General features: G+C 38.3%; 1 protein-coding gene across 6 annotated transcripts in view; it reads left to right on the top strand.

Annotated features, from left to right (window-relative positions):
* The window catches only part of ADGRB3 (adhesion G protein-coupled receptor B3), a 446706-nt gene that overhangs the window by 2487 nt on the left and 423722 nt on the right, over positions 1-20497 (top strand). For all 6 annotated transcript variants that reach the window (XM_066547462.1, XM_066547459.1, XM_066547457.1 and 3 more), the window contains exon 2: positions 494-1262. In XM_066547462.1, coding sequence (XP_066403559.1) covers positions 509-1262 — 754 coding nt within the window. In that variant the 5' untranslated portion in view covers positions 494-508. The remainder of the gene's footprint in view (positions 1-493; positions 1263-20497) is intronic.

Raw genomic sequence — 20497 nt, 5'->3', positions numbered from 1 at the left:
AAAAATAATATATAACAAATTCTACCGGCTTTCTTGTCCTATTCTGGTGAAATTTTGCATGTGGATATCGTATATGCAAGTACATAACTATAGCCGATTAATTATTTACTTTTTGGATAAATAAATAAATAAACTTCTCTTCTCTTGGTCTGCTAGGTAAGGCATCTAGGTTTTTACTTAAGTTGAGCAGTTCTAGTCCACGCCATGATGACTAAATCCTAGAGAGGAGAGGACATTCCTATTAATAATCTAATAGATGTTGAGTTTTAATTTGTCTGTGGAAGCCGTGTCTGCGGCGATGGCCACGTGATGGCGCTGTGCACACAGCAGCAACCCCGGCCCTTGCGTTATAAAATAAAAATTACCTGCCCTTCTTTCTGAAAGGGGCTCTAACTGCAAGCTTGAAAACAGCTGGCTCGAATATTGGAAGGAGTTTGGTTTTCTATGCGTGAAGAATTCTACTTGCATTTTTATTTCGTTTCATCTCCTGCAGGCCAAATGACATAGGATGAAGGCTGTTCGTAATTTGCTGATTTATATATTTTCCACCTATCTACTGGTTATGTTTGGATTTAATGCTGCCCAAGACTTCTGGTGTTCCACGTTGGTGAAGGGGGTCATTTATGGATCGTATTCTGTAAGTGAAATGTTTCCTAAAAACTTCACAAACTGCACTTGGACGCTGGAAAATCCAGATCCAACCAAATATAGTATTTACCTGAAATTTTCCAAAAAGGACTTCAGCTGCTCCAACTTTTCCCTCTTGGCTTATCAGTTTGATCATTTTTCTCATGAAAAAATAAAGGATCTTTTAAAAAATAACCATTCTATAATGCAGCTCTGCAACTCCAAGAATGCTTTTGTATTTCTGCAGTATGATAAGAATTTTATTCAGATACGTCGTGTCTATCCTATCAACTTCCCAGGATTACACAAAAAAGAAGAAGACCACAAATCCTTCTTTGAATTTTTGGTGTTGAACAAGGTGAGCCCGAGCCAGTTTGGGTGCCATGTGTTATGCACTTGGTTGGAGAGCTGCTTGAAATCTGAAAATGGGAGAACCGAGTCCTGTGGGATCATGTATACAAAATGCACCTGCCCTCAGCATTTGGGAGAGTGGGGAATAGACGACCAGTCCCTGGTGTTGCTCAATAACGTGGTGCTGCCCCTCAACGAGCAGACAGAAGGCTGCCTGACCCAGGAGCTGCAAACCACCCAGGTCTGCAATCTCACCAGGGAAGCCAAGCGGCCGCCAAAAGAAGGTAGGTGATTCTTGGAGGGGGGGGCTGAATGCCATGCCAGTGTGTAAGTCCTGCTGCCAGCTCTCCTTAATACTCACATTCGTTTCAGTTGCTCTCCACTCTGGCTTTCCTCTAGATGAGGCAAAAGGGCTGGAGAAGATGCACATTCCCTTAAAGGCAGGGAAGGCTGAATTTTCATTTCTAAACTGGCCTAACCTACAGCTTATAGTTCTGCTGAGCACCGTTGAAACTCCTCAAAAGTAGGATCCATCTGTTCTAAGGCCTCACTTACAGTAATGCCCACAGGTGGTGAGCCAGAAATCACTTTCCCCCTCACCATCTCTTTACAGCAACCACCCAGCTGAAAAACCTTGGCCTTCTTGATATGATCCCTTGACTTTGCAAGGAAAATATTTCCAAAGGCATGCAGGCAACCTGACCAAAAGACCAAGAGATTTACCATGTTCAGGACACCTGGTCCCTGGGCCAGACCTCAGCAACCTACAAATAAACCAAGAGCAAACGCAGTTTCTGAGTGTGAAACCTCTGCCTGAGATGCCTGGAGAGGCGAGGCACTGTGCAGGCAGGACATGCTGGTTTAACCTCCTGGGAGCTTTGGGAAGGGGCCAGTGGCTGCTCCTGCACCCATTCCCCAGGCAGTCCCTGCTCCCGGAGATGGAGGCTCAGAATCTCATTGCAGTATTAGCGAGGAGGGGGTTGATGTGTCATTCCCAGCAGCTGCTCCAGTCCCAGCAGCTGCTTCATGTCCCTGCTGGAAAAAGGGGAGGGGGCTGTTGCGGAAGGGTGGGAAGTCAGGGATCTAGCAGTTAGCACGGCAGCCTTCCACCTAGTCCCTCTGCTACGTACTCCTGTTTTAGCCTGACATTCTGGAGAGGCTGGGGCGGGAGGGTGATTTTTAGAAGGACTTTGAAGGGTTGTGAGGCAGGGAAAGCGTGGGTTGAACATAGATGGGGGCACTGGATGCAGGCTCTTGGCGAGGGGGTCCTTCAGAGCTGCCATGCGGGAGTAGGGGGAGGGTGAGGATAAATCATCGAGCCTGGGGTATTGCATTTTAATGCAGGAAATGTTCCCTCTCTCCTTGTTTTTTGCATAGCCACAAAGCTCTCAGTCTGTGGCGAGGCAGTGCCAAGCTCCCAGCCCCCCTAATAGAAGTTGCTTTGTGGAGGAATGTAACATTGACACGTTGTTAGGAGAGGATTTTCTTTAAGGGCAGCCAAGCCCCAGTGCTGTGGGAGAAGAAAAGCTGAACTTGCTCCAGCTGCCGCGGTGCCAGCGGCCAAGGGCAGGGCCGGGGGAGGGGAAGGCTGGCGAGCGGGACGCTTTGAGCGTCCTGTGGCTCCGCGCTCCGCCGCCAGCCCGGGACCAGAGCGGTTCTGACGGACGGGGGAGGCCCGGCTGCCGCAGAAATCCCCTAGAGAAGCTCGTTCGGTGGCAGGGATGGTGGTGGTTCGCATCGTTCAGAGCTGAGCAGTGCCCCGGCAGGCGGGGGCAGCCCCGGCTGCAGCAGCGGAGCCCGGGGGCGCTGCGCGGGTGCGGGGCGCTCGCACCGCCCGTCCGCGGGGGGAGGCGCCGCTTCCGCCCCCGGGCTCCGCCGTGTGAGTCATGGGAAGCGCGGGGGAGCCGCGGCCCCAGGCGGGGAACACGGACAGCGCGGAGCGGAACGCGCGCAGCGAGCGCGGCCGCGGTGCGCGGGTCCGCGGAGGGGCGGGCGCGCATCGCTCGCATCCCCCCACATCCCCCGGCTCCGCGGGAGGCGCGTCCATCCTTCCTCCCTGCCTCCTGTTCCCGTCCTCCGGCACCGGTCCCTCGTGGGGCGGGGACCGAGGCAGCGCGAGCACGTTGGGCTCTCGCATCGTTCCCCAAAATACACTAGATTCCAAGGGGATAAGTGAATCCAGGCTAAAGCGTCTGTTTCAGAAACATACTTAATTGAAAGGACAGAGAAAGCTTAGGGCAAGCTTTTCTTTGGTTTTTTTCCTTCCCTTAAATTTTGAAACGTGTTTCCAGCATATTCTGATTCCAATTCCAGACATATTTTGATTCTTGTCCCTACTCTTGGGTTCTCCTGCATATGAGCTTGAGAAATGGGGGGTAGAAATTTCATTTGGTAGGTGGAAGGTTTGATTTGCTTTTTTTTCACTTTATTTAGTGAGGTCAGTTTTGTACTGAGGAAAATTTTCACATTATTAGAATTACTTCCATAAATGCACTTCGAAAATTTTCATCAGATTTTTACTCAAAGTTATAATCAGTTTGCAAATTAAGTCTCAGAGTACTTCTCAGCTAGCAGTAAGCTTTTTGTTTTCCACTCAGTGTCTAAAACATTTTTTCCCTTTCCCAGAAGGCTAAAAATCTGCAAGGGAGGTATGTTTAGACTTTGTCTTCTGTAGATACAGTTGCATTCATTAAGCACATCAGTCAGGTGTATCTGTTTGTAAAAAGCTGGTTTGTGGTTCAGATCAAGGCCTTATTGAGGAATCAAAACGTAGAATGTTCTTGCTACAAATGCAATGCAGTTCATCACTTCTGTCAGCGAACATTAAGGCAAGAAATACAAATTTTGTTTTCACAGACAATGTAGTTCAAGTTAGATTGGCACAGGTGGCATAAATGAGGTAGACCAATAACTAAGAAATGGTTGTTACAGTTCATAGTGGCAACTGAAAGTAGAGTTTTGCTAGTGTAAGTTGAGTTTTAAGGGAAATGGAGTTTACTATTGAAGAGTGATGTAAATTTGGTTTGTGTTTTATGAATTTGTGCATTATTTTGAGGTTTGGTACTGACATTGCCTAGAAGTGACTTTTGGAAAGGAATTGCAAAGACCTGACAGCTTTCCAAGTATTATGCAAACCTTCCCATCCATCAGAATTACTTTCATCAATCTTGACTGTATGAAGTGTAAAATCTTTCCCCAAAACTATTTTCAGTTACATTTTAGAACCCTTATGTAAATAGAGAGCATTTGATTAAAGCCAATTGTTTCTATTTTGAACCTCTGAAGACTTCTACAATTTTGAATATGATAACAGGCTTAGGAAAATGCATGAAAGTCGGTATTTTTCCTTTTTAAGAAGTGTTGCCTTTTACAAAAGAAGTGACAAGTATACAATGGATCATTGTGTTTCTAAATGTTCTGAAGTGTTGAACAATGAAAGGATCTAGGTCAAAAAAGAAGAAGCTCTAACTATTGCTTGTTCATAAAATAGTTTTCAAATATGTGGTTTATTCAGCATTTCTTCTGTAGGAAGATCATCTTTGGTGTCATTGATTAGGGCAATATTGAAAATCACTACCATTTTACTTAGACCCAGTTTCCTTGTATCTAGATCCTTTTCTGTGGCCTTACATTTGAGATACTTACCCTGGATCAAAGCACTGGCAAATAGATCTCAGTGAATACTTTGGCAGGATCCTAAATTTAAGGGCTGTGGGGAATTTGTCCTCTTGATCTTCAGTGCTGTGACTGAAGTATGTCATGAAGTTTCTGTCAATAAGACAGGGCTCAGTTCCAAGTCTAGTAGACATGTAAAGACTTTGTAGTCAATCCAAGAGGGAATCCAAATATCTTTTTTCTTATTGTGGCCATAATATTATTGTGGAGTTTTGTAATAGTTACTTAGACAGAAACTATAGAGAGTTTCCTGTTGTGTTTATTGCCAGATCTGACAGGGTTCCTCCTGTTACTTACATCCAAGAGGGAAAGATAAAGGATGTTCACATTTATTAAATTTCAGCATTTGGAGCTCCAGGCTTAATCTTGTATTTTGTGTTCAGATGGTCTAAAATAATTGTAGTAGGGATATTTTATTATGCTAGAAATGCAGCTTTGGTCTACTTTGTCAGAAATTCTAAGAGCTCACTGTGTACCAGCATCTCAGTATTCAGCAACTGATTTTTTTTTTGCCCTGATTTCAAATCTGACAACACAAAGATCTTAACAGAGGATTTAGTGTAATAGATGTGTCTTTAAAATAACAGTTTATGTCACACTGTTGAATAATAGTAAGATGTAGGATGCAGACAGCTTTATAGAACCTTCATGACATGTATGCATTTATTTATATGCCATTCCATGAATGCCCATTTCCTGTTGCACACATTGGAGATGAATTCATAATATTCATCACATACCCAGAGGTTACTAGCTCGATGAGTAGGCTGGACATCCCTAGTCAGGAAGTCATAGTCAGTAATAACATGTCATATCATGGCTCCATCACAGGATTAAAACTGTTAAATCAGTGAAGGATTTGTCTAGTAATATCAAAAATTACAAAATGGAATCTAACAACCATATACTTTGACAGGAATTTTTAATATTTAGTGTGCAACAACTATTTGAGACTAAAGTAAAATTTAGAAAATCAAAAATAAATAGAACAGTTGTCCAAAATATTGAATGAGTACAGAAACATACTTGAAAGAGGCTTAATAATTTTTAAATCCTTCTGCCTGCAGTGACCCTTTTATTCATGAGTTCAAGGGGACAAAGGAGGATGGGAAAAACACACTTGTGAATTTTGTGTTAGGAATATTTTTCATTATGTTTTACAAAATATTTTTTAAAAACTTCAAACTGATATACTGAAATATGTGGTTACCATGCAGGTTATGAGCAGTTTTAAGCAGTTTTGTTATTACACTGTAATGAACTGTTTGATCTCAGTGAAAATCTAGACTATAAAGAAAAGTAATTTCACTTTACGTAATTTTTTTACGTAAATTTTGTTCCTGCTAAAATGCTCATGGCCAAAAATATCACTCGACATTAACAGAATCAGTTAAAGAGATCATGTTTGTGAGTATGGTTCCCCATGGAAGGAAATATTTTTAAATCTCCTATGGATTCCCATGTGCTACATAATATGCCCTGTTTTGACTTTGCTAGAAGAAAATGATCACCCTAAAACTTTATACTTTTAGTACATATTTGAGCCATTCTGAACCACTCATAATAGGGTGCTTTATCACAGTCATGTGAGTTCTAATTCAAATTCTTTTTGATGCAGCGCACTGTAGAAAAAGCAGTTATGATCAGCACCTCCTTTAATAAGCCTTAGCTTTGTTTTAAATTATCATATGTGATTATCACTAATGACTGTATTGTAGTTTGTGCTGTATTGATTATTTCTACCTGATTTACTTCAGTAAACTATGAAGATTTTTGTTTTGGCATAAAGTTTAGAAGTTTGTGTGCAAGAGTAATCAGCACTTCATGTATGTGTATGGAATTCAGTGGGATTTGGATCAATCCATACGTGAATAGTCTCATGCTTTGAAAAAGGAAAATACCCAGACCATTTCCTTTATAATACAAGAAAGCCTATATAAATGGCTTTGCTTCCAGTTAGTTGAATACTTTATTAATAAATGTACTCTCTCACTCTAGGTGGTAATTTCTTTGGTATCACAGATTCTGTCAGTATTTTGTTCAGCACTTCTCACACACTAATGAGATGGCATGTTATTTTTTGGGAAAAATCAGCCAGCTTCAGTCTAATGTTTGCCTTAGGAGGGATCACAGGTGTCTTGTATAGGATTTGAATAGCAGTTTTTCATCAACTCACTTCTTGTTTAAAACATTCATGGCTTCAGTTGAATAGGATGTTATGACCCAAACCAGGATTTTAGTTTCTCAGCCTGTCATTTTTGCTTGAATTAAACTTCTGTTTGTGTACATTATTGCACTCAAACATTGTTAGACCCGCTCTCAACTGGGTATAAATGCTGCTACAATCTTCCAGTCTAAGAAATGCAGGATATAAACAGAAACCAATGATAAAGAATGGGCAAGGTATAGAAACAAATTAAATGTTCAGAATGAAGTCAAAGCAAGTATTAGGAACAGAATTTAAACTGTCTTGCTGCTGCCTCCACTGAACAAGTGCTTGATAATTCTGAGTCCTGCACCATGAGGTATTTCACAGCAGTCATGCCTTCTTTGTTGGCCTTTCTGGTACCAGTAAGCTGTGCCTTTTGTCTTCAAATGCTTCCAATTACCCTTTGTCTGGTGGGAAAGGTTCACAATGTGTGTACTGTATTTTGGACCTCGCCCTCTGATTTTCGTGTGCTTTTGACAAATGTGGAAGTGTTCCAGTATAGAACAGCCATTAGCAGAAGTTGATGTAGATTCTGCTTACTTAGTAGGATTTCAGTCGCTAAGACTTAGTGACATTACATGGAATTATATTATGACATAACACAGGTACTGCATTGTTTTATTATTATGTGGTGGTTAACACCTGCGTATTTCTATTTTATGCATTTATATAATACAGTGATTATATGATATTTTACATTCAGTCTGTTCTCCTGTGCTGTTTTTAAAGCAAGTTATCCTCTTCTGTTCAAATCTGTCCATATTGCTGTTTTGTTTAGTTTTTTGCTTGCAAAAGCATGGAAAAATCTGCTTTGTCTGTAGGTATACACAGAGGAATTTTCAGAGGAGACTTTCTTTTTCTCTTCTTAGGGAGTTAAATTTATGAAGTTTATTCAGTTGTGTTTTTATCAAAGGATTCCAACTCAAAGTTGTTGTAGCTCTCAAATTGGAGTTTAGTTGTTCATTTATAAATATGCAGTAATTATAATAAAACAAAGGTCACTGCAGAATTCCATTGAGCATTATTTGCATTCACTGTTAACAAGAAATATAAAATGCTCTTTAGGACAGAGAAAGTTGTACATTATATAAAATACAAATTTACAAATTATGCATCACTGATTTATGAATATTTCAGACTTTCAGCCTTTCTGATGTTAGTTTAATCTCAAGAGGAAGACAGTCAAATTTTTTAAAGTCTTTCTCAGTTTTGTTAATCTTTTAGAGAAGTTATACATAAAGTTTTTGTCAAATTACTGACACAATTTTCTGATGGACTAGCCACCATCAGAATTAATAAGGATGATCAATAATAACAGGGTACAAGATCCATGTTGTTACTTTGCTCTGCAAAGGCCAAGTTATTGTCCTTACTCAAGACAAATTCACCATTCCACCAATATAATTTGGTCTAAACACAGATTAGATTAGACCCAACAAAAAAGGTGTGAAACAGTAATAACGTATTTCTACTAGCAAAAGCAAATTATTTCATAATTTTAATTTATAAATTCTTTCTTATAATTCCCTGTAGTTTTACTTTTGAAACCATCCTTGACATTTGGTGGAGCAAAGCAGATGTACTTTCAAGAAAGCTCACTTATGTAGCTTCTTGCTACATTTCTTTCAGTTGTAGCTGGTTAGTCTGTGTCTGCTTTATTTCAGTTTCTTTTTCATTATCTGGAGGGGGAAAAAAGGCATATAATGCACTCAAATTAGTATTTCTTTGATGGTGTTGAAAATGTGTGCAGCTGAAATTTGGAAGCAAGCTATTTTCAGTAACGAAGTCCAGATTTTATTTATATTTCCTAGAAATGGCAGAAACCACAACAAAAATATAAAATTTGAACAGCATCCATTTTCTGGTAGCTCAGTAGAAAATTGGTGACAATGGGGTGAACATGTCACCCACTTTTGGGCAATTTTTGCTAAATTGCTCTCTTTAATTCTTTGGGAGATGTGAAACATTTTGGGAGCTGACTGGTACCTGTTGTTCTTCACGTACTGCTAGCTCATTCGTCAGTTATGTGGGGATAGACCTACATAATTATTATGATGATAATTATTATGTAGGGATACACCTACATTCCTTATGTTAAATAGGAATTTGTTAACTGTTGTCACTCTCTGAGATATGCTATAACAGGTTGCTTGTGAGAATCTGAGGCCCTATCGTGGCTTTACTGCTTTCCCTTTGTCGAGCTATGTCAGTATACCAGCCAAGTAGAAAATTATTCACCTTAGGTTTTTTAGATGTATGATCTTGATGTTGGGCAAGTGTGCTATAATGGCCCAGCTAAGCTTCCACTGGAACCTAAAAGTGGCACAAAAAAGAGATGGGGAGAAGCAGCGATGCTGGTTCAGCACAGTTTCAATTTGCTTAAGTAAAAAAGTCTATCAAAGAGTGGTTGATACATGTTACCCTTGCCTGCTCTTTTGTACAGGTTGGCAGCCAATTCCATAATACTGTGTTTCTAGGCAGTTGCACCATGTTTGATTACAGTATTACTGGCAGATCCTTCAAAATAGAGTCCAAGATACATGTTTATCCAGGGCTTCCCACTGACGATTAAAGAATGGTGCAGATTGCTATGAAAGTGTGCACGGAGTGCTTGGGGATAAGTCAGCAACGCCTTTGCAGCTCATTCCAATAGTGCAGTTAGAAGGGGTTTAAATTACAGATTAGAAAATCAGAGAATCTAATTCATGCTGTTCACTGATTATGAGAAACAATATTGCTTCGTGCAAGACTACTTTTTCCAGAAAGGCTTTTGGAAAATCTGAAGTCTGAGCATTTCATGTGAAATATTTCTTTGAGTCCTAAATGGTTCACTTTTTTTTTTTTTTTTTTTTTTTGTAATAGTGTTTACTTCTCTATCCTATTCTTTTCATTCCCTTCTGTACTGTACACATGGAAGATTTTAATTGTCTGCAGAGCTGGGCACTTCAGCTTGAACCGTAACAAGTTGTGGTTTTATCCTTGGAAGTGTTTTGTTTGTTCTGTGGCATTGGCCAATATCTGCAGTAACTGGCAAACATACAGATGCTCCGTACTGGTGTGTTTGAAGGTTGATAGATGTGCTTCACACTGACAAAGGAGAAGAGGGAAAACGTTCAGCACTGCAGGTGTAATGTGAGTACACAACCTTGTCCAGCTGTTCTGTCTGCATCAATTGTCTAGGAATTCACTAATAATACAGAGCATATCATAAAGTTTCACTCTCCTTGGAAGGGAGGGATGTGCCAAGGCTGGGATATTAGCCAATCCCAGCAACTGATAAGGTTGTGAGACTTATGTATGGGGCCATAGGGCTTCAGTGGATTATGCTGTTATTTAGGTTTATAAATGCAATAGATACTGGTTATACCTCTTGAAGCAGAATTATACTCAGAAAAGTTTGGTGATCATTGTCCTGGGAGACCTAAAAATAATTGGAATCTGCTCTGGAACCAGTGTTTTCCTGTCTAGTAAATGAATTTTCAATTATCTGTTCACTGAATCTTTAATATTTTCATGAAAGTTGGAACAGCTTCATAATTGGGAAAAATCAACAATATTCCTATTCCTTGACCAGACAGAACCTTCTGAGAAGCAGAGCCAGATTGCTCCAAGTGCTGCAGTTGTTCACAGGACATTCAGGTCTCAGTTGAAGGTTCATACACAGAAGATTATAAAAAGATGGTGCCCTTATAAAAGTAGGATGCCATCTCTGGTTGTGCCTTGTGAAAAGGTTGGTCAAGCTGGTATGATCCAAGACCACCTTTTGGAATCACTCCGCTCAGGAGTTTGCTGCTTGTCACTGTGAGGCAGCACCCAGACCCTTGTGTGCATCTTGCTCAGGTTGCCTCGAGGCTCTTGAACACCAGAAGGTGTGCACTGCCCTGGGATGAACATTTTGGAGGTCCTCAGTTTCAGTTTGGGTCTTGATGAGGCATATAAACTTACTTGATTTCTTTTGTAAATGCTTTTTGATGTTCCTTTACCATGGTGTTGTTATATTAGTACTGCCTTGCCTTCTGGTAATATTATGAGATACGTCAAAGTTTTGCTTGGCAATCAGCGTCACACTGTTACTTAGTGTATATAGATTATGCCATTACTGCTAAACCTGAAAGTCTTTTTTTTTCCCCTCATAGTTTGATGAAAATCAAATCCATGTTTTCCCTGAGTATTTTCTGGTGGTTGAAATGAATGTGTGAGTTTATTGGTTGCTTGTCAGATGAAACAGATGAAGAGAATGAAGGGCTTTGACATTTATCTACTATTTCATGTTTTTAAGCTTTTGGATAATGGATTTTGTCCATGTGAAATCTGAATCTTGCAAAATATAGGTTTTAGTCTGGTAACATTATATGTACAGTAGCTTTACAATAACTGAATTTCTGGAATAAATAAGACATCACAGGGTATCCAAGCATTCCAGGATGTAGCATCTAAATATTTTGCAGACATTACTAAATTCCTGCTTTTGTGTTCACTTGTATATAAATAAACTCATTGAATCAACATCATTACTCATGTAAATGGTATTTAATTAAAAGAAGGTTTGCTGGTAAATGCTCTCAATTGGAGATGTGGATTCCTGAAATATGTCTAATCAATATTAGAACAGGAAGCCATTATTTTATTATTAAAATATTTTCTCTAAATATTATTAGAAATTAATCCCATCAACAATAATAAATTGCAATCAAATGAAATCAATATCAATAAATATCAATAATAGCAATTAATTTACTATATATAGACTGCCTTACATGAGTTCAATAAATATTCTTTGCTTTTGTTACCCTGGAACTCAGTTTTGTGTAGTTCCCAGATTTGCACAGCTTTAGATGATCATCAGTATATTATTATTCATTAGCTCTGGGATGCCCAAAGCCATCTTTTGCCTTTTACTGACCCTTCCAGACCTGAACTGCACCCACTGTCTCCTGCTTGGACACCTCTGCTCCCAAAGCATGCTCTTTGCCTGCGCTGTGCTCCTCTGCACTGCACTGTTTCGCTGGGGTAAAATACAGAACAACTGTTTGCTGCTACCCTCTGTGAAAATAATACGGCTCTACTAAGATGAGCAAAAGTTAAACAAATCAGGCAATAGCTGTCTGGTCATTAAACAAGCTGAACAAAGCTCCAAGAAGGACAAAACAAGTTCAGACAATACTTGACATGTCCTGAGGCCTTTAAATGGCAATTGCAGTGCTGTATGTATTGCCATACAGGGCTAAACTAAAATAGATTTAGAATAATGAAGAATGGCAGTGGTTATCATCATTGTATTTTTTCCCCTTTTCTATTGAATGTGTTCAGAAACTGCCATGGAATTTGCTGCAAAATTTTAGCATTCTTAAACTTGCATCATTTGTTTGCTAGATGAAAAGAGGGAAGTAGTGTCACATTATTGATTTGTATTTGACAAATGGTATCACACCAGACACATCTGGACAAAAAACAAGCATTTCTTTAGGAGCAGTTGGCTGATATTTGGCTATGACTTATAACTGCTGTAGAAATAGATGCTTTTTACATCTTGTTTTTGTGTAAATTTGGGGTTGTATTTATCTCTAGAATACATCTGAACACAAAGTTGACAGTCATTTGAAATGACAGCTACTGTCAGGCAGTTCATCCCAAGAAGAGGACATTCAATTATGAAGTATTGGAAGATGATATTTATTTCAATATGAACTGTGGAAGAATATATGCCGGTAAAGGATGTTAGGATACATAGGAGAATTTATCAAAAAAATACAACAGAAAGATCATCTTAACAACAGAATTTGTAATTTACTCAGATGTCATGAGGTGAGAACTCCAAAACAAGCATGCAAGATGTTTTGGCTATCTGCAGAAACACTATATAGCAATTATTAGGTTTCAGAGATTACTAACTGCCATTTTTGAAAATCCTAACTGAGTATCTTGCAGTAATGCTGTGGCATAATTTCAAATAATTTTTTACATATCTAAAGTTTGTGTTGCATGTATACTTCAGCCCCAGTATTTCACTTCAAACAGATGGGTATAGAAAATCATAGAAAATAACTTTACATTAAAATAAATGTGGATATTTTTGATGATCTGGTTGCTATTATTCTGGCTAGGACTGATCTTAAAAAATTGAAGTTATTTTGCTAGCAGAACATAATGTTGTGAATTGCATAGCTCTGCTAACATAGGTCTTTGTTACTTGTCTGAGACCAACCAAGGATTTAGAAGTCTTGTCCAGTCTTTCATCACAGCTCAGTTATCATTTCAAGTCCTGAGCTTATGTGTCATGACTGCTTACAGTCTTTGTGCATTTTAAAGGCAAATAATGAAAGGTGATCTTTTTTGGCAAATTAGGGAGAATCAGTGTTGTGTTCTGAGGTCTATGCAGATATTTACACCGAGGAAATCAGATTTCAAGTTGACTTAAAAGATAAAAATTTAGAAGGTATTTTTTGTTTGAAATGCATAAATAAATTAAACAATGGTGAATAGACCGAGGGTAGACTTGAGATTTCTTTATGAAAAAATACTGGAGATGCGAAATCTCTTCTATTGAAAGACACTTTTGCGATATGACACCAAGATTGTGGCTGGTATTGTGATACAGTCGGGAATTCTGCCATTTCAGGACAGGGATCCTTTTGGCATGCAGTTAAAAAGACTCCCGGTATTCTTCTTTGTTCCTTTGGCAGACACACATTGCTCATGGTAGCAGTGATGTGCTGGCGAAGACACAAAGTGCTGTGTTGATCAGAGAATACATTATGTGCATGCTAACTTGAAGGATGATCACACACTGTTCCTCTCATAAGACAGACCCTCAGGCCACAAAGTCCGTTTCAGCATATTTGGTATTTGTAACTTGTAGTTCTCTGTTAGAAATTGTCACAGTGCCCCGATGGAGCTAAATAGTGAGCATGCTTCTTGGTTTGCAGCTCCTAACATGAGGTTTATACATACTTGAACTTCCCTTGAAATTATACTCGCTCTAAGCATGGGTTTTGATTTTTTTCCCCTTTGGTCACCCTGTGCTTTTTCTTGTGTCTAGGTTTTTAGCTCTTTACATTACTCTTTCGGCTAAACCCTCAGATTTCCCAGAAGCTTGCACTTTCACAGAACACCAGTCTTATTAGTGCTCTAAGCTTACAGTTTATCACATCTGGGGCATAAAACAGGTGAAGTAAACAAACACAGAAGCTTCATAGGAATTACAAATGAATGAACCCTGAAAACAAAACAAAAACCTGTCTTATTTCAGCTAGCCTGAGAAGTGCACAGGCTTGAACAAGGTAATAAAGTCCCTGTATTCAATCCCGATGCTTTTTCCTCATCACTCCAGCCACACAACCAGTTGAAGTCACTGAAGAGTCCAGTATTCCCAGCTCTAGTTTGCCCATCATTCCTCTGTGTTCTCAGCAAATTTGTTTCTTTTTTCCCATTGCCCTGTGCCATCTGCTTCCACTAGTTTTCTCCATTGGTTTTATGCACAAAAAAGGTTTCAGTCACAAAAGGTAGGATATGCCTTCCAGCCCACGCCTCATTCATTTCTGCAAGGCCTCTTACTGCTCTAATGGTAGAGTGTAGTCAGGCAACCAAATTGCAGTGGGCTAAGCAGGGATGTGAATTAAATGTCCATGTGTCCCCTAGCCTAGTGTTGCCTTGGTCAGGAATCACTTTAACCTCCAGCACATAGTGTGTTTCCTTTGAGTTGCTTCTGCTGACCCCATAAATCTTGCTTTCTTATGTCTTGCAGTGCTGTAGTTTCATAGGAATTCCAGAAGCTACTGACACTTAATATGAGCCCTTTTCCTACTAGTGAAAGGGCTGTAGTTTCATAGGAATTCCAGAAGCTACTGACACTTAATATGAGCCCTTTTCCTACTAGTGAGAGCAGTATCCCAGAAAAACCAAGGGCTTAAGTTTTCTCAGGCTAAGTACAACCACAAACATGCAACTCTTCCTTGCTAAGAGTTACTTCCTTTAAGTAGCATGTTTATATGTGAAGGGTGTATTCCATCTTTTTCTATGGCTGTGTATTTTTCTAAGAAAGAAAAAGTCTTTGGGATCAGCTCAATATTCTCTCAGATATATAGCTTTGCCCAAGAGCATGTGGAGGTTTGGTCTACAGCAGGTCATGTACCTTTTTCTGTCACACTGCAGACTCATGTGTTCACCTAGGTCCCCAGCCAAGCTCACAGAGGGAACAGAGTTTAGTGTGCAGTCCTGAAAGCCTTCATTTAGGCCACTGGGAACAGAAATGTTCCCACATAGGCTCTTCAGGAGCTACTTTCAGATCATCTGCACCACTTCCTTGAAATACAGCTTTCAATTCTGCTCAGCTCTCTTTTAGCAGCTATCTAGACCATGTGCAAATATTGTTAGTTATTCCATTTGCAGTAACCTTGGAGATTTTAATGATGTTGCTTGTCAAGCCGTGCTCGTGTTAGTATTTAATGTCTTCTGATGTCAGTAGGATTGAAGGGAAGAAGGTTAGTCATAGAGTCTCATGTTCTTTGGTTTTGGGTGTTTTTAGCTTAAGCGCAAGAACTGCTAGGACGAGCCACACACTCTCTTAAAATTGAAATTCACAATGAAACTTCTAGGTTTCTTATAGCAATCGTTAATTTCTGTGTTGATATAGAAGTACAGTTTCAAGCGAGATACTTGTTAGCGTAAGCCAAAGGTGCAGGTGTTATTTAATCAAGGTTTTATTTTTCTTACTGCAGTTGTTTCACTATCACAAGTAATCACTTCATTTTTAATAAATCTGTCATGGGTAAATGCACTGTAGTCTACTCAAATCTGACAATACCTTAATCTAAAGGACATAAGTCTCTGGAATCACATGAATTATAAACAACATGGAAATACTTTCATTTGTGAGTAAAAATGGGCAACAAATTATATGATTAAAACAAATAGTTCAATATATGTTGTACATTTTCTATTTTAAATTATTTATAAGAAAACTCACTACAAGTTCAGAGAAATTGAAATAATTGTCTCCATAGAGACATCATTTACAATTTCATTTGGAGGGCCTAGGTGATGAGAGACCATTAAAACCAGTGCTTTTTTTCCTATAGAATAATATCTGTGATCCTTCAAGCCCATTGTAGGCAATAACCACAATAGAAATTCTTTAGATTGTCCCCTGTATTTTTATGGGATTGACTCTGTTTGGTTTGAGGATTATGGAATGTTAAATGCTGTTAGGAGAGAGTAATCCATGTGGGCTGGTTGTCACCTCTGCCAAAGAAACAGATGGACCCATGACCTTTTCAGGGCAATGTTACATCTCTGTGCTTTTGACTGGCAGTGGTGCTAGGAGCCCTCTTGTGCTTGGAGCTGTCTTTATTCAGTTAATCTTCATTTTTATTACTGAATAGCTGCTTGTTTTTTATTCAAGAAAATGTTCTAAATTACCCCTCCCTTTTTTTAGTCACTCTGTCTCTGACACATTGCCACACATAAAGTAATCTTAGTTCTCCTAGGTGAAGATTTAGTAGCAAGAATCTTGAACTCTGGCCAGATATCATACATAAATGTCTTTGTCCACACAGGTAAACCTTTGAGTGCACATATCTGTTTCCCAAGAAATTTCATTTCTGTGTACACCACTGATCAGTCATATGCTAAGCACAGCCACACAGAAAGAACTCAGTTGTATAGTTCTAACAATTATGCGTTCCATTAATGTACAGATCCATGGTAACCTGTAAAAAAATCAATGCCTACTCACTGAGAAATATGCATTTAAAATGTTTAAACATATTTTCCAGTGCCATTAAACAAAATTTACTTTTCCCTGAATTTATTGTTGGTCTTACTCCTTTATATGTGCATTAGACTGTTTCCTATATTTTTGCCTAAATTGTTGATATGGAGTGACCAAAAGGTAATTTATGCCTCCACTAGTATGTCTGAGAAGTTTATGAGAACAAGAAGATCGTGGTATCTGAGGCTACCCTCAACCATTTCAGTGCTTATAACATAAATTAAAAAAGTGCTGGTGTTCTTTGCAGCAGTTCTATCTCTCCATTTAGAAAAACAAAATGTTTGTAAACAGCTTTACTTTTGGGGAGGGTTTTGCCTTTTTTTCTTTTTCTTTTTCTTTTTCTTTTTCTTTTTCTTTTTCTTTTTCTTTTTCTTTTTCTTTTTCTTTTTCTTTTTCTTTTTCTTTTTCTTTTTCTTTCTCCTCTTTTTCTTTTTCATTTTCTTTTTCTTTTTCTTTTCTTTTTCTTTTTCCTGTTTTTCTTTATTTGGCTGAGGGGTTGATTTTTTGAGGGGGTTCTGGGGGGATTTGGTTTGGGGTTTTGGGGGAGCTTTTTGGGTCTTTTTGTTTGTTTTGTTTGATTGGTTTGTTTAGATTCTGCTCTGAATGGATATGAACTTAAAATTGGGTAACATCTGGAAAACATTGATAAGTTGGGTTGGAAGCTTGAATCATTTACAACATCAGCTGGGTGAGAACAGTTAGTTGGACATTTTTTATTGCAAGTGAGCATGTAGAACTGATGGCAATCCCTGGAAAATCTCTTCAGAATCCATATTCACAATTGTGTCATATTTTAGAATTCCCCTGGTGTGATGTGGTGCACAGAATTCAGGTATTGAGCACTCACAGAAGACAAGAGTTCAAGTTTTCCAGGTTATGGCTGAGATTTTTTAATATATGAATGCATGTTAAGATTTTGGGGTTCTTTCATGTTTGAGAGTAGTTCACTGTATTGATATTAACAGATGAGATAATAAACTGAAGAAATCTTAAGGTTGGTATCTCAAGGCTAAAATTTTACTTATTGACCTATTTTTTTAATAGATTAAAAAATCCTTTTGAAATTATCTGAAATAGACTCATAGGTAAATTCAGGTTTGAAGGGTTCTGATGGCCATGTAGTTAAATCCCTTGCTCAGGGTGAAGCTAATTGAGTTGTATATTTTATTTCAGTCTTCTCCTTAGTTCATGGTGAGGTTGTTTTGATCCCTAATAGTTTGTACATATGTCAGGATTAAGCAAATAACTAGACCCATAATCAAATCTAGTATGTATGTTGTCAGTGAATTTTGTTATTTCTGTCAGTCACTGTAACGGACCATGAGTTTTTTCAATTATTCTTTGTCATGCTTCAGGTTGTAGTATTCTAACTATTAGAAAAATGGCCTAAACTGCAATGACAGTGGGCAGAATGGCCAAAATAGTTAATTTGAAATACAGCAAATAAAAAATTCTAGCGATATTTTTCCAAAAATAATTATGGCTATCCTTAATGTATAGATTTTCGAAACCATTTGGTATTTAGCAAGGCAGGTTCAGTGATGCCAAGAGGTTGCATTAAAAAAAAATAAATTAATAGTTTCTCTACAGTATTTTACATCATTCTCACAAAGAGAGGCATGTTTGTGTGCCTTCCCTTTTGCTTGTGATATGTCACAGCTGTACTGTGCTGTTGGTAGCTTCTGGCACTGAAAGACAAGATAAGCAATCACTATTGAATAGTGTTCTGGAAAGGGGAAAGGGAAGAGGCAGCCAGACAAAAATATTCGAAGTTAAATCTTGTAGGGCAAAGATAAGGCAGTATAAAAAGAGAAATAGATTAATGCTAGCCAAAGGGGTTAAGATAATAAGGATTTTCTAACAACATCATAGGGAAAAAACAAATGCCAAAAAGACCGAAAGGGATGATAATAATCTTATTTAAAATATCTAGTTAAAAAGCTTTTTTTTAGGAATGAGAAATTAAGGATTAAGATTCTAGAACAATTTAAAAGTAAGGAGGAAGCCAAATCTGAATATGCAGGAATACTGTGTTCCAGGGAATGTGTTTTACAGACTATTGAAGTAAATAAATAACAAAGGATAGTAAAATCATCTTTTAATATTTAACAAGAAATTAGTTAACTTCAGTGTTCTAAGAATCCAATTTCTAGAGTAGTAAAACTATTAAAAAACCCTGAAAGGATACCACTTGGTAAAAGTAACAAAATGTTATTAATTATAATGGCATTCTGTTTTTATTTAATTCTAATACTATAAACATTACACAGCTTTTGGGGGAGGGGAGTTGTAAAATGCATAAACTAAAGTATTAAATGAGAAGTTATGGATATTACTCATATTTGTATAAAACTTAATTCATGTTGGTTTAGGTTTTAACACATTTAAAAGTGGATTGGAGTCTATATGAAAACTATAAATTAATATCAATGGTGTACTGAAATACAAAAAAATAATATTTGAACTTATATCTTCTGTAGTGATTTAACAAAGAAAATAATGTAATTGATGAAACTTGGAATTTAGCAATATATTAGGAGGAAGTGCAAATAGTGTTGGGGACTGTGAGAAAGGAAGGCTTTATATCTGTTAGAAACATGAGGAGGACATATGATAATGTAATTCACAATACTGTAAAATACTGTAGTACTCTGTCTTAGAAATAAATTCAAATAAAATGGGAAGGGAAAATCCTGAAAGCACTAATAGTGAATGATACTTGGAGGTAATTACAGAGAGGAAGAGATGTTAAGAGTGATTTGGAACTCATAACAAAAGGTCCCTATGTAAGCAAAGAGTGAAAAGGTCTAGCTAAATTTATTGTTGTTTGTGAACTGGATATATGTTTAAAAGTCTTTAATTTTTGTAGAATCACAGAATAATATAATATAGTAAGGTTTCATTCAACACTTCTCTATTTTTCCTAATCCTAGGCATTATTGCTACACATTTTTACTCAATAACTAAGTTTACCAATTTATCTCACTAAAAATATAGACATATATCAATAAGTCTGAATATATATCTGAGAGGCTATAATATATATTATCTATATTATACATTCCATTCAAACCTCTATGATCAGGTAGTAAAGAATTACATGATTTCATAAATAAATATCTTAATGAAAGGAAATTTCTCTCCTCTGAACATGAAGTAATTAAAATATTGTAGGCACAGTAGGCTAATTTAATTGCTAAATTTATCTGTTATTTTTCATTATAGAATCATAGAATGGCTTGGGCTGAAAGAAACCTTAATGATCATCTGGTTCCATCCCTCCCACCATGGGCAGGGACACCTTACACGAGACCAGCTTGTTTAGGGCCCATGAACGCTTCCCAGGATGAGCATCCACAAATTCTCTAGAGAGCCTGTTCCAGTGCCGGAGTACTCTCTGAGGAAATTATTTCCTCCTAACATAAAATCTAAATCTCTCTCCTTCTGGTTCAAAGCCATTCCCCCTTGTCCTGTTATTATCTGCTGGTGTAGAAAGTTGTTCTTCCCTTTAAGTACGGGAAGGCCAGCACAACTCGTGGAGTCTTTGTGGAGCCTTCTCTTACCGAGGCTGAGCAACTTCAGCCTTCTCAGCCTGTTTTAGTCAGAGAGGTTCTCCATTCTTCTGATCATCTTTGTGGCCCTCCTCTGGACTTGCTCCATGTCCATCCTATGCTGAGGGCCCCAGAGCTGGACATAGCACTGCCAGTGATGTCTCATGAGAGTGGAGTAGAGGGGCAGATTCACCTCTCAACCTGCTGGTCCCTCCTCGTTTGATGCAGCCCAGGATGCAGATATGGCATCTTAATGACAGATAAGGATGAGCCATGAATGATGGAAGGACCAGTGGGCATGAATGACACAAACCT

The sequence above is a fragment of the Molothrus aeneus genome, chromosome 3, assembly GCF_037042795.1.
Source record: "Molothrus aeneus isolate 106 chromosome 3, BPBGC_Maene_1.0, whole genome shotgun sequence".
Lineage (NCBI taxonomy): Eukaryota > Metazoa > Chordata > Aves > Passeriformes > Icteridae > Molothrus > Molothrus aeneus.
The sequence above is the reverse complement of the archived record's forward strand: the minus strand, read 5'-3'. Positions and strand labels throughout refer to the sequence as shown.